At 69.1% G+C, this 14,310-nt stretch overlaps 1 protein-coding gene across 1 annotated transcript in view; it reads right to left on the reverse strand.

Moving 5' to 3' along the window:
- LOC138921791 (serine/arginine repetitive matrix protein 3-like) overlaps positions 1 to 14,310 on the reverse strand; it is a 111,229-nt gene that overhangs the window by 73,633 nt on the left and 23,286 nt on the right. The window contains exons 4-5 of the mRNA XM_070257148.1: positions 11,534 to 11,619; positions 3,975 to 4,060 (exon numbers count right to left, since the gene is read on the reverse strand). Of these exons, the coding sequence (XP_070113249.1) occupies positions 3,975 to 4,060; positions 11,534 to 11,619 (172 nt within the window). The remainder of the gene's footprint in view (positions 1 to 3,974; positions 4,061 to 11,533; positions 11,620 to 14,310) is intronic.

Below are 14,310 nucleotides of genomic sequence, written 5' to 3' on the forward strand. Positions count from 1 at the left end.
CACCAAGCCCCGTGGGGGTTGCGTTGGCCGGGCGGCCTCTCTCAACCAGACAGTGGTGAGCTTTAGGCAGAGCCTTCAGAGCCGGTGGCCCGGCCCCAGCTGCCGAGAGGCAAGCATGGGGTCGAGACCTAGACAGCCAGGGGGGAACGGGCGCCAGGGCCACTCATTCGCATGGCCCGGGGGAGGCTCAGGGCCTCTTGGGGCAGGTGGCCAAGAGGGCCAGGGTCGGCAAAGGCCCGGCCTGGGCATCCGCTGGGCTGGGGCTCTGCTCGCTCCGCTCCTCCTCTGTCCTCCTCGCCACTCAGGGAGGGAGATGGGTGCCGGAGCCCTCGGGACAGGCCTGTGCCAGAAGCCTGGACGCCCCCGGGGAGGGCACGGCAACGGCCAACTGCCGACTAGCTTCCCCTGCCGCCCTGGCTCCCCCGTGCCGGGGAGGGCCGTCCCCTTCGGAACTGCGGCTGCGGGCCCTGGCTGGGCCCCGGGCCCCAGGCCCCCTGGGCACCGCACCGGGTAGCCAGGCTGCCACGCCGCCACCTCTGAGCTGCATGCACAGAAGAACCGCCCTGGGCCCGCCTCTAAGGCCGCCCGTGGCAACGCGACTCCAGCGCCCGCCGTGGTCGTCGGCAGGGCTGCCCCGTGGCCCAGAGGGCCTTCGGGGGCCCTGGGCCCGCCCAGGCCGAACCCGATCTTGCTCCGAGGGGAAGGGGCCCACTGCCCAAGGCCCACGGGCCCCGGGCTCCTCGCAGCGCCTTCCGCTAGTCCCGCCCAGACATGGCGGCCACCAGGGCGCCGAGCCTGGGCTTCCTGTGCCTGGCCCGCCAGGCGCCCGGGCCCGGTGCCTCGTCCCGCTGCCCCTCTCTGCAGGTGCCAGGGCCCGAGACCCTCCCCGCCGTGCCTGGCGCGGCTTGGAATCCCTAGGGGTCCCCCGGCCCCGGTCCCCGACTTCACTCCCTGGCTCAGTCCTCCCCAGGAGGCGACCGTGCAGGGTCCGCGGGACCGCGAAAGCCTTTCCTCTTGATGGCAGCATTGCACCAGAAATGCCAACCCGGCACCCGCCAGGGCCTCTCCCTCCGCCCTTTGCCGAAGAAAAAAAACAGCGAGCCGTGTCCAACCTGGCTAAGGCAAGGCGGCTGGCCCTCCTGGCCACTTTGGGGCTGCGGGCGCCCGCCTCGAAGGCTGGCGCTCCATCCTGCAGGGCCCCGGACTCTGTCGGGTCCTCTTAGCCTGCCTTCGCGACCACAAGGCCACCACACCCCAACGCAGCGCCCTGGCGGCCGGACCCCAACGGGTCCCTAGCCGCGTATCCTCGGCTCTCCAGGTCTGCCCGAGACCTTGGCAGACTCGCCGAGTGTTGGCACGGGACCCAGGCCATCCCCCCCACACCACGGCAGGGCACGTTCTCCCAAGTCACCGAGGGGCCAGCTTGACCGCGAGGCCAAAGGGCCGCGGCCCACAGGCACCGTTGGGTCAGGGACAGTGTTGGCCGGGTAGTGGTGGTGGTGGTGGTGGGTGGGGGTGGGTGGGGGGGTGGGTGGGTGTGTGTGTGTGTGGTGGGTGGCGGAGGCGGGGGGGTGGGGAGTCAAGAGAGGGGACCTGGCTCTTCTCTCCCACGGCCCCCCACCCCCACCCCCGGGGTTCAGGCGCGGACGCTCGGCCACACGGGTCACTCGGGAGGGCAGCCGGCCGCCGCCCCAGAGGCCTCCCGCCTGGCTCAGGGTCCGTCTCCCGACAACTCCCACACGGGAAGGCCGGCCACGGGAAACACCCGGCTGTGCGGGGGCTCCCCAGGATTCGGGGGGATCAGCCCTCGGAGCGTCTGGCAGCCACTGGAGAGGCCTTCCGCTTTCCTTCTGGGACACCCGGGCGCGTGGCGGGGACACGTGCCGCTGCCACCAAGTGGCCTCTCGGCGCCGGTCAGCTCTGAGCAGAGCCGAAACCGGGCAGAGTCGCCCTCGCCGCTCACAGTGGCTGAAGGAACACACTCCCGATGCCCAGCGGTCCGGGCACGAGGCCGAGGAAAGAGATGAGACGAGACCAGAGGGCCGGGATGCTGTCCTCTTCCCTCCCCGCCCCGCGGGTTCTCTGAGCGCGAGCGCGCGCGCGGTCCTCTCTTTCTCTAGCTCTGAAACGGTGGCGCGGCCGGGCTCTGGCCACACTTTCCAGCTCACCGAGGGACAGAAAGGAAAGCCCCAAAGGGCCTCCGAGCGTGGAGCGGAGGTCGAGCGCACCCAGGCTCCAGGAGAGATGGGTGTGCGGGTCAGGGGCGATGCTCCTGTGCCCACCGCCCCCCGGGCACGCTCAGGCACGCAGCTGGACACGTTTCCACACGGACCGGACGTTTCCACGCAGATTCCTGCGGCACGGGGCTCCGGGAACCTCGACTCTCGACAGACCACCTCCTTTTGGTCACCGGCCACGGGCCATCCGACGGGACTGGAGCCACGAATCAGACCGGAGGGTGCCATCGCCTCCTTTTCCTCGCGGCACAGAGAGGGAGAGAGAGAGGATCCCCGTCCCTGTCCCTGGCTGGTTGTCCAGGAAAGCCATGCCCCGCGGGGAGGGAGTTGGGGGGTTGCGAGTCACGGCCGGCCGAAGGCTCCTTTGTGGGGGCGGGGGGGGGGGGTAACGCGAGCCGGCGGGGCGGCCACCTAGAGCCTAGAACGAGGACTCGACTCAATGCCCAGCCTTCCCCCGGATTTGACCGCGAGGGCCTCTTGGGATTGCCCAACAAAGTTCCTCTTGAAGGCAGAGTTGCCGCAGGAAAGCCACCCTGGCTGCCCTTGCTGCGGGGACCCTGCGTCCGCCCTTCGCTGACCAAGAAACGCCCACCAGCGTGTGCCCTCCCCAGTCCACGGCGCCGCACGGCCGCCAGCCCGCCTGGAGACGCCTTCAGTGGTGCTGAGCCAGGACGGGAGGCGTCCTTCCTCATGGCAAGATCGTTTCAAGAAGACACGGGAGGAAGAAGAAAGGAAGACAGGAAGAGAGAAAACACCTGCGGCTTCGGGTCACACACACGTGCGTGCGACGTTCGCACACGGAAGAAGGGAAGTACCCGTCTTGGAGACTCCACCCTTTCACGTTCCTCGGCTGGTCAAGAGACAGACTTGGGGAGCACGGAGATCCACGGCGGGCTGCCCCGAGGCTCAACCCCCCCCCCACGTCACCCCAAGCCCCCCCACCCCCCGACCCCCAGCTCGCGCACCTGCCCCGCATTCCAGCAAGAGCGGGTTCCCAAGTCCTCCCTGGGCTGGTGGCGGGCGGGTCTCGCAGCAGCGAGCTGGGCCCAAGAGCAATCAGGGGGTGACGGCAGGAAGAGCTCGGGAGGGGCTCCACTCAAAGCCAAGGAGGCAAAAGGCCTTACAGGCCGGGTTCGCCCCAAAGGGTCTCCAAGGACCTTTCTCCACGTGCAGCTGGGACTGCTGCTTCTCGGGGGGGAGTGGAATGGGCAAATCACCGGCAGTGGGCTTGCCAGGGCCTAGGGCCCAGCAGGCGCGGGTCCGGGCGCTAGGCCCCGGCTAGGCCCAAGTCCAGGCCCTCATGCAGATGCAGGTGCAGGTGCAGGCCCAGGCGCAGGTCCGGGTGTAGGGCCCGGGCCCGGGCCCAGGGCCAGGTGTAGGTGCAGCTCATGCTCCAGGCCCGAGCCCAATCCCTCTGCACTCTCTCTGGTCCCGGAGGACAGCGCCCTCACGTTCCACGGACCGATCCATCGCCTTAAGCAATAGACACACACGATCTACGCGCTGGCCCGCGCCAACGTTTTCTGCCGCTTCCACAACCAGGACCTCGCTCGACGCCCTTTTCTAGTGCGGCCGAAAAGTGCGCAAGGGCACGCCAGTGTCCCCGTGCCACCGGCCTACCTTGGGAGCCTTTCCTCCTCGAGGCTTGCTGAGATACCAGAATGACGGCCTTTTGGCTAGGACGGAATAACCGGTCCGGGAAAGGGCCAAGGAAGAGAACAAAGAGCACGCACTCACCCAGAACAGCAGCGCCCGCGGGTGACCGGCGTCTCCGTCGTCCTTGCCCTTGCCCTTGCCCTTCCTTTCCTTCCGGTCGGCCTCCTCTGCAACGAGAGAGCGAGCGCCCTTCACTCGGTGTGGGACCACCCACCACGGTGCCGCTTAAGAGGGGGCCGCCAACACCCGGCCCCGGCAACCTCCAGCGTCTTGTCCGTCACCCCTCACCCCAGCTCTCGGGTCGACCAAAGCTCCGGAGAGAAGCGTTAGCGTGGACACAACCAGCCTCCGCTCGTCTTTGGGAGATGGCGCGGATCTCACTCAGAAAGCAGCAGCCCTCGCAGAGCCCAGAACCGTGCCGGGGGCACCCCGAGGATGCCTTCCCCCGCCATCTGTCTTGCGCGGGAACCACGGCCTTGGCGCCTTGGCGCCTTGGCGCCTTGGCGCTCGTGCTCGCAGAGCCTTCCTCCTCGGCTCCGGACCCGTGTGGGACTCCGGCGGGCTGTCGACGGACATCCTGGCAAGCCCACGTCGTCGTCCACCGCAAACGGAAACACAGAGCCTGACCACGAGCTCGTCTGACTCGCGGGCACACGGGCCCTAGCTGTCTCCTCTCTGGTCCCACACAGATCCAGCGCACGGGCCCGACTTCCCATGCACCCCACCGCTTTCCTCCTCGGGGTGGACACGGATGCTGGCAAACGTACCCCGGTCACGCACGCTCGCACTTTTGGGGAGCCACGACGCCGCAGGCCGCCTCACAGCCAGTTCGGTCCAAGAGAGGAGAGCAGAGGAGAGGAGGAAAGAAAAGAGCTACCTGGCGTCCAAAGAGAGGGGACACGGGAGATGACCCAGGCCCCTGCCCCCAGGCAGACACACGGGCACCCCACCCACCCCGGGGAGCTGTCAGAGGAGAAACGGAGAGGCTGGAGCGGAACAGGGCGTCTACTCCCCAGGCAGGGGCCGAGCCCCGGGGACACACGAGCTGTGAGAGCAGCCAAATGCCACAGAGGGTCTGTGACTACGCCCTTGGGAGCCTCGGGGGTCCGAGGGGCCCTCCGTGTCTGTCCGCTTTCATCTGCATTCAGTCCCGGAAGCACACGCAAGCCCAGAGGACACGGGGTTCCCACGGCGGCCAGGGAGCGAGAAGGCAGAGGGGCACCCTGGGAGCGGTCAGCGCGCTAAGCTGAGGGCTTCGGCTTGGACTGGGAGGGATTTCCATCCACAGTGGCATCCCCGAGGCGGCTCCGGGGAAAAGGGCAGGGGAAGGGAAATTATACACATGCGTGTTACGGACCCACACAGGCGCGCGTGCACACCCGCACGTGCATACGGACACACGTATGCGTGTACACCCACCCACCCACCCACCCACACACACACACACACCCCTCCCCATGCACAGACACACCCCTCCCTGTGTGTACGCGTTTAAGAACCAATGAACGAACGAAGGAACGAGGGGCGGTGGGCGGGGAGGGTAGAGGAGGCACACAGGCTCCCGGAGAGCTTCCCAGAAGGGGCTGCCGCACAAAGGGGGCCTCACCGGGGTCAGCTGCCTGTGGGATGTCCACCTGTCCCACGGACTCCTCTCCCCAGCTCCCCACCAGAAACCCCCTGGGGCGCTCAGGGACACAGAGTGACTGCCTGAGATGCTCTGCGGGGAGCACGGGCAGTCCGCCTGCCCGTCTTGCCACCTGCCGGGGTCCCTGTCGCTTCCACCTGCTGCCTCAGCGGCCTACTCCTTCTGGGGCCTGCTCCTGAGCCCCGAGGCCAGCTGAGGCAGCTGGAGGAGAGCGGGAGAAGCAAGGAGGCCAGGAGCAGAGAGAGGGGTAGTGCCGGGCCTCGGGCCACGAATCCAGTTTTCTGGGATTCTAGGATTTCTAGGCTTCTGCCCGAGAAGACCCTCGTGGAGGGATGTCCACGGGCAAGTGTGCAGGGGACGCGGGGTCCGCGTTGCCGCCAGGAGAGGCGGCCTTAAAGCTCCCAGAGAGATGGGGAGGTGGGTCCACAGCGGCATGGAGGCCTCTGGACGTCTTTCTCCGTACCATCCTCCTCCCGACAAGAAGCCCCGAAAGGAAAGAGAGGCGCCCCCTGCGCCCCCCCCCCGCCCCCCCGCAATCCCCCCAGGACGGCCAACCCCACTGGGAGGGCTGGGAGGGCTGGGAGGGCTTAGGGGCCTTCGCTGGCGTTTTTTGACGCGCAAAGGGCGGAGGGAGCGGCCGGGCGCCCAAGGGTGGCTGGCATCCGTGGAGCAACAGTGCCATCAAGCGGGAGCGTTTTGAGCACGGGCCTCAAGGCCCCGGCCGCGGCTCGCGTGGGCAAGGCCCGAGATGGGAGGAAGGGCGGGCTGGTTCGGGGCGCTCGGAGGACTCCGGGGCTGGATGCGGGTGTCATCCCGCTGGGGCCGGGCTCGCCCACCGACGAGCCCCCGGCCCAGGAAGCCAGGCCCGTGGGGGGCGGGGCCCGCGCGGGGGCTCCCCGGGCCGCGGGGGGCGTGGCCTCGGCGGCCGCCATGTTCACGTTCCAGCACGCGGGGCGGAAGCTCGCGCCCGGGGGGCGTCTGGCCCGCGGCTCGTCGCCCACTCCGCGGGCGCGAGCGACGTGGGCCCGCGGGGGGCCCGCGGGGCCAGGGACACGGGGAACGCGGGACCCCAGGCCACGTCGGAGGCCCCAGGCCCGGCCACCAAGAAAACCGGTGGGGGGTGGGGGGTGGGGGGTGGGGGTGGGGCGTGGGGAAAGGCAAGGCCGCAGCGGCCACCCGGTCAGGGGCAGCAGCTGGCAGACAGGAGGGCGAATGTCCCCGGGATGGGGTACGGGAGCCGGGCGAGGAAGAGGGACGCTGGGGCCTCGCCTCGCCGCAGGGCAGAGTCAGAGCTGGGGTTCGTTGTCCTTGGCTCCCGCCGAACAGAGTCTGGGTGCCAGGCCCCGCGGCATCCCGGCGGGCCCCTCTCGTGCCAAGGATCAGAGGGGCTCCATGCCCACTCGGCGTCGGTCCCTCGACAGGGCCATCCTCCTCCGGACAGAGGGGACCGAGGCCTGTTTTCCGCCCTTCTCCCCGGGAACCTGGCGGCCCGGGGACGCCCTGTTCCTCGGCCTCCCTCCCCGCTGGACGGGTCCTCCTGTGTGCAGAGACAGGCCCCGGGGCCTTCCCGCACGGGGTCCCTGGGCTGCGGGCCACAGGGCTCCACCGAGACCACCTGGGGCTGGGGACCGCTCAGACCTTGTAGGTCGGGACCTGGCCCCAAGGTTGGGCCAACAAGGGCGGCCCCGAAAGGCTCGGCCCACACGAGGCAGACCCCCTGGCAACATTGCCGGCGACTCCCCAAGTGGGAAATTCGAAAGGGGCAGGGAGTGGGATTCGGCACCCTTCCGGGAGTGGGGAAAGCAAGGGCTGTGTGCGCAGCAGGGACGGGTTGAGCCTGGACACTTGCTCCCAGGTCCCCGACACTCCACACCCCCGCCCCAACATCCCACCCCCGCGGCAAGTAGGAGCCTGGCCAGAGGCACGAAGGAGCCAACCCGGAGGCTCTTCTTCCAGAAGCGAGCTATGGGGACAGTCAGGGTCTAGCAGGAAGGGCCGGCCTGGTGCCCAGGATCAGGCACCTGCTCCCTGGCCTGAGCACCAAGCCCCGTGGGGGTTGCGTTGGCCGGGCGGCCTCTCTCAACCAGACAGTGGTGAGCTTTAGGCAGAGCCTTCAGAGCCGGTGGCCCGGCCCCAGCTGCCGAGAGGCAAGCATGGGGTCGAGACCTAGACAGCCAGGGGGGAACGGGCGCCAGGGCCACTCATTCGCATGGCCCGGGGGAGGCTCAGGGCCTCTTGGGGCAGGTGGCCAAGAGGGCCAGGGTCGGCAAAGGCCCGGCCTGGGCATCCGCTGGGCTGGGGCTCTGCTCGCTCCGCTCCTCCTCTGTCCTCCTCGCCACTCAGGGAGGGAGATGGGTGCCGGAGCCCTCGGGACAGGCCTGTGCCAGAAGCCTGGACGCCCCCGGGGAGGGCACGGCAACGGCCAACTGCCGACTAGCTTCCCCTGCCGCCCTGGCTCCCCCGTGCCGGGGAGGGCCGTCCCCTTCGGAACTGCGGCTGCGGGCCCTGGCTGGGCCCCGGGCCCCAGGCCCCCTGGGCACCGCACCGGGTAGCCAGGCTGCCACGCCGCCACCTCTGAGCTGCATGCACAGAAGAACCGCCCTGGGCCCGCCTCTAAGGCCGCCCGTGGCAACGCGACTCCAGCGCCCGCCGTGGTCGTCGGCAGGGCTGCCCCGTGGCCCAGAGGGCCTTCGGGGGCCCTGGGCCCGCCCAGGCCGAACCCGATCTTGCTCCGAGGGGAAGGGGCCCACTGCCCAAGGCCCACGGGCCCCGGGCTCCTCGCAGCGCCTTCCGCTAGTCCCGCCCAGACATGGCGGCCACCAGGGCGCCGAGCCTGGGCTTCCTGTGCCTGGCCCGCCAGGCGCCCGGGCCCGGTGCCTCGTCCCGCTGCCCCTCTCTGCAGGTGCCAGGGCCCGAGACCCTCCCCGCCGTGCCTGGCGCGGCTTGGAATCCCTAGGGGTCCCCCGGCCCCGGTCCCCGACTTCACTCCCTGGCTCAGTCCTCCCCAGGAGGCGACCGTGCAGGGTCCGCGGGACCGCGAAAGCCTTTCCTCTTGATGGCAGCATTGCACCAGAAATGCCAACCCGGCACCCGCCAGGGCCTCTCCCTCCGCCCTTTGCCGAAGAAAAAAAACAGCGAGCCGTGTCCAACCTGGCTAAGGCAAGGCGGCTGGCCCTCCTGGCCACTTTGGGGCTGCGGGCGCCCGCCTCGAAGGCTGGCGCTCCATCCTGCAGGGCCCCGGACTCTGTCGGGTCCTCTTAGCCTGCCTTCGCGACCACAAGGCCACCACACCCCAACGCAGCGCCCTGGCGGCCGGACCCCAACGGGTCCCTAGCCGCGTATCCTCGGCTCTCCAGGTCTGCCCGAGACCTTGGCAGACTCGCCGAGTGTTGGCACGGGACCCAGGCCATCCCCCCCACACCACGGCAGGGCACGTTCTCCCAAGTCACCGAGGGGCCAGCTTGACCGCGAGGCCAAAGGGCCGCGGCCCACAGGCACCGTTGGGTCAGGGACAGTGTTGGCCGGGTAGTGGTGGTGGTGGTGGGGGGGGGGGTGGGGGATGGGTGGGGGGGTGGGTGGCGGAGGCGGGGGGGTGGGGAGTCAAGAGAGGGGACCTGGCTCTTCTCTCCCACGGCCCCCCACCCCCACCCCCGGGGTTCAGGCGCGGACGCTCGGCCTCACGGGTCACTCGGGAGGGCAGCCGGCCGCCGCCCCAGAGGCCTCCCGCCTGGCTCAGGGTCCGTCTCCCGACAACTCCCACACGGGAAGGCCGGCCACGGGAAACACCCGGCTGTGCGGGGGCTCCCCAGGATTCGGGGGGATCAGCCCTCGGAGCGTCTGGCAGCCACTGGAGAGGCCTTCCGCTTTCCTTCTGGGACACCCGGGCGCGTGGCGGGGACACGTGCCGCTGCCACCAAGTGGCCTCTCGGCGCCGGTCAGCTCTGAGCAGAGCCGAAACCGGGCAGAGTCGCCCTCGCCGCTCACAGTGGCTGAAGGAACACACTCCCGATGCCCAGCGGTCCGGGCACGAGGCCGAGGAAAGAGATGAGACGAGACCAGAGGGCCGGGATGCTGTCCTCTTCCCTCCCCGCCCCGCGGGTTCTCTGAGCGCGAGCGCGCGCGCGGTCCTCTCTTTCTCTAGCTCTGAAACGGTGGCGCGGCCGGGCTCTGGCCACACTTTCCAGCTCACCGAGGGACAGAAAGGAAAGCCCCAAAGGGCCTCCGAGCGTGGAGCGGAGGTCGAGCGCACCCAGGCTCCAGGAGAGATGGGTGTGCGGGTCAGGGGCGATGCTCCTGTGCCCACCGCCCCCCGGGCACGCTCAGGCACGCAGCTGGACACGTTTCCACACGGACCGGACGTTTCCACGCAGATTCCTGCGGCACGGGGCTCCGGGAACCTCGACTCTCGACAGACCACCTCCTTTTGGTCACCGGCCACGGGCCATCCGACGGGACTGGAGCCACGAATCAGACCGGAGGGTGCCATCGCCTCCTTTTCCTCGCGGCACAGAGAGGGAGAGAGAGAGGATCCCCGTCCCTGTCCCTGGCTGGTTGTCCAGGAAAGCCATGCCCCGCGGGGAGGGAGTTGGGGGGTTGCGAGTCACGGCCGGCCGAAGGCTCCTTTGTGGGGGCGGGGGGGGGGGGTAACGCGAGCCGGCGGGGCGGCCACCTAGAGCCTAGAACGAGGACTCGACTCAATGCCCAGCCTTCCCCCGGATTTGACCGCGAGGGCCTCTTGGGATTGCCCAACAAAGTTCCTCTTGAAGGCAGAGTTGCCGCAGGAAAGCCACCCTGGCTGCCCTTGCTGCGGGGACCCTGCGTCCGCCCTTCGCTGACCAAGAAACGCCCACCAGCGTGTGCCCTCCCCAGTCCACGGCGCCGCACGGCCGCCAGCCCGCCTGGAGACGCCTTCAGTGGTGCTGAGCCAGGACGGGAGGCGTCCTTCCTCATGGCAAGATCGTTTCAAGAAGACACGGGAGGAAGAAGAAAGGAAGACAGGAAGAGAGAAAACACCTGCGGCTTCGGGTCACACACACGTGCGTGCGACGTTCGCACACGGAAGAAGGGAAGTACCCGTCTTGGAGACTCCACCCTTTCACGTTCCTCGGCTGGTCAAGAGACAGACTTGGGGAGCACGGAGATCCACGGCGGGCTGCCCCGAGGCTCAACCCCCCCCCCACGTCACCCCAAGCCCCCCCACCCCCCGACCCCCAGCTCGCGCACCTGCCCCGCATTCCAGCAAGAGCGGGTTCCCAAGTCCTCCCTGGGCTGGTGGCGGGCGGGTCTCGCAGCAGCGAGCTGGGCCCAAGAGCAATCAGGGGGTGACGGCAGGAAGAGCTCGGGAGGGGCTCCACTCAAAGCCAAGGAGGCAAAAGGCCTTACAGGCCGGGTTCGCCCCAAAGGGTCTCCAAGGACCTTTCTCCACGTGCAGCTGGGACTGCTGCTTCTCGGGGGGGAGTGGAATGGGCAAATCACCGGCAGTGGGCTTGCCAGGGCCTAGGGCCCAGCAGGCGCGGGTCCGGGCGCTAGGCCCCGGCTAGGCCCAAGTCCAGGCCCTCATGCAGATGCAGGTGCAGGTGCAGGCCCAGGCGCAGGTCCGGGTGTAGGGCCCGGGCCCGGGCCCAGGGCCAGGTGTAGGTGCAGCTCATGCTCCAGGCCCGAGCCCAATCCCTCTGCACTCTCTCTGGTCCCGGAGGACAGCGCCCTCACGTTCCACGGACCGATCCATCGCCTTAAGCAATAGACACACACGATCTACGCGCTGGCCCGCGCCAACGTTTTCTGCCGCTTCCACAACCAGGACCTCGCTCGACGCCCTTTTCTAGTGCGGCCGAAAAGTGCGCAAGGGCACGCCAGTGTCCCCGTGCCACCGGCCTACCTTGGGAGCCTTTCCTCCTCGAGGCTTGCTGAGATACCAGAATGACGGCCTTTTGGCTAGGACGGAATAACCGGTCCGGGAAAGGGCCAAGGAAGAGAACAAAGAGCACGCACTCACCCAGAACAGCAGCGCCCGCGGGTGACCGGCGTCTCCGTCGTCCTTGCCCTTGCCCTTGCCCTTCCTTTCCTTCCGGTCGGCCTCCTCTGCAACGAGAGAGCGAGCGCCCTTCACTCGGTGTGGGACCACCCACCACGGTGCCGCTTAAGAGGGGGCCGCCAACACCCGGCCCCGGCAACCTCCAGCGTCTTGTCCGTCACCCCTCACCCCAGCTCTCGGGTCGACCAAAGCTCCGGAGAGAAGCGTTAGCGTGGACACAACCAGCCTCCGCTCGTCTTTGGGAGATGGCGCGGATCTCACTCAGAAAGCAGCAGCCCTCGCAGAGCCCAGAACCGTGCCGGGGGCACCCCGAGGATGCCTTCCCCCGCCATCTGTCTTGCGCGGGAACCACGGCCTTGGCGCCTTGGCGCCTTGGCGCCTTGGCGCTCGTGCTCGCAGAGCCTTCCTCCTCGGCTCCGGACCCGTGTGGGACTCCGGCGGGCTGTCGACGGACATCCTGGCAAGCCCACGTCGTCGTCCACCGCAAACGGAAACACAGAGCCTGACCACGAGCTCGTCTGACTCGCGGGCACACGGGCCCTAGCTGTCTCCTCTCTGGTCCCACACAGATCCAGCGCACGGGCCCGACTTCCCATGCACCCCACCGCTTTCCTCCTCGGGGTGGACACGGATGCTGGCAAACGTACCCCGGTCACGCACGCTCGCACTTTTGGGGAGCCACGACGCCGCAGGCCGCCTCACAGCCAGTTCGGTCCAAGAGAGGAGAGCAGAGGAGAGGAGGAAAGAAAAGAGCTACCTGGCGTCCAAAGAGAGGGGACACGGGAGATGACCCAGGCCCCTGCCCCCAGGCAGACACACGGGCACCCCACCCACCCCGGGGAGCTGTCAGAGGAGAAACGGAGAGGCTGGAGCGGAACAGGGCGTCTACTCCCCAGGCAGGGGCCGAGCCCCGGGGACACACGAGCTGTGAGAGCAGCCAAATGCCACAGAGGGTCTGTGACTACGCCCTTGGGAGCCTCGGGGGTCCGAGGGGCCCTCCGTGTCTGTCCGCTTTCATCTGCATTCAGTCCCGGAAGCACACGCAAGCCCAGAGGACACGGGGTTCCCACGGCGGCCAGGGAGCGAGAAGGCAGAGGGGCACCCTGGGAGCGGTCAGCGCGCTAAGCTGAGGGCTTCGGCTTGGACTGGGAGGGATTTCCATCCACAGTGGCATCCCCGAGGCGGCTCCGGGGAAAAGGGCAGGGGAAGGGAAATTATACACATGCGTGTTACGGACCCACACAGGCGCGCGTGCACACCCGCACGTGCATACGGACACACGTATGCGTGTACACCCACCCACCCACCCACCCACACACACACACACACCCCTCCCCATGCACAGACACACCCCTCCCTGTGTGTACGCGTTTAAGAACCAATGAACGAACGAAGGAACGAGGGGCGGTGGGCGGGGAGGGTAGAGGAGGCACACAGGCTCCCGGAGAGCTTCCCAGAAGGGGCTGCCGCACAAAGGGGGCCTCACCGGGGTCAGCTGCCTGTGGGATGTCCACCTGTCCCACGGACTCCTCTCCCCAGCTCCCCACCAGAAACCCCCTGGGGCGCTCAGGGACACAGAGTGACTGCCTGAGATGCTCTGCGGGGAGCACGGGCAGTCCGCCTGCCCGTCTTGCCACCTGCCGGGGTCCCTGTCGCTTCCACCTGCTGCCTCAGCGGCCTACTCCTTCTGGGGCCTGCTCCTGAGCCCCGAGGCCAGCTGAGGCAGCTGGAGGAGAGCGGGAGAAGCAAGGAGGCCAGGAGCAGAGAGAGGGGTAGTGCCGGGCCTCGGGCCACGAATCCAGTTTTCTGGGATTCTAGGATTTCTAGGCTTCTGCCCGAGAAGACCCTCGTGGAGGGATGTCCACGGGCAAGTGTGCAGGGGACGCGGGGTCCGCGTTGCCGCCAGGAGAGGCGGCCTTAAAGCTCCCAGAGAGATGGGGAGGTGGGTCCACAGCGGCATGGAGGCCTCTGGACGTCTTTCTCCGTACCATCCTCCTCCCGACAAGAAGCCCCGAAAGGAAAGAGAGGCGCCCCCTGCGCCCCCCCCCCGCCCCCCCGCAATCCCCCCAGGACGGCCAACCCCACTGGGAGGGCTGGGAGGGCTGGGAGGGCTTAGGGGCCTTCGCTGGCGTTTTTTGACGCGCAAAGGGCGGAGGGAGCGGCCGGGCGCCCAAGGGTGGCTGGCATCCGTGGAGCAACAGTGCCATCAAGCGGGAGCGTTTTGAGCACGGGCCTCAAGGCCCCGGCCGCGGCTCGCGTGGGCAAGGCCCGAGATGGGAGGAAGGGCGGGCTGGTTCGGGGCGCTCGGAGGACTCCGGGGCTGGATGCGGGTGTCATCCCGCTGGGGCCGGGCTCGCCCACCGACGAGCCCCCGGCCCAGGAAGCCAGGCCCGTGGGGGGCGGGGCCCGCGCGGGGGCTCCCCGGGCCGCGGGGGGCGTGGCCTCGGCGGCCGCCATGTTCACGTTCCAGCACGCGGGGCGGAAGCTCGCGCCCGGGGGGCGTCTGGCCCGCGGCTCGTCGCCCACTCCGCGGGCGCGAGCGACGTGGGCCCGCGGGGGGCCCGCGGGGCCAGGGACACGGGGAACGCGGGACCCCAGGCCACGTCGGAGGCCCCAGGCCCGGCCACCAAGAAAACCGGTGGGGGGTGGGGGGTGGGGGGTGGGGGTGGGGCGTGGGGAAAGGCAAGGCCGCAGCGGCCACCCGGTCAGGGGCAGCAGCTGGCAGACAGGAGGGCGAA

Source organism: Equus caballus, chromosome X (assembly GCF_041296265.1).
Source record: "Equus caballus isolate H_3958 breed thoroughbred chromosome X, TB-T2T, whole genome shotgun sequence".
In the NCBI taxonomy this organism is placed as follows: domain Eukaryota; kingdom Metazoa; phylum Chordata; class Mammalia; order Perissodactyla; family Equidae; genus Equus; species Equus caballus.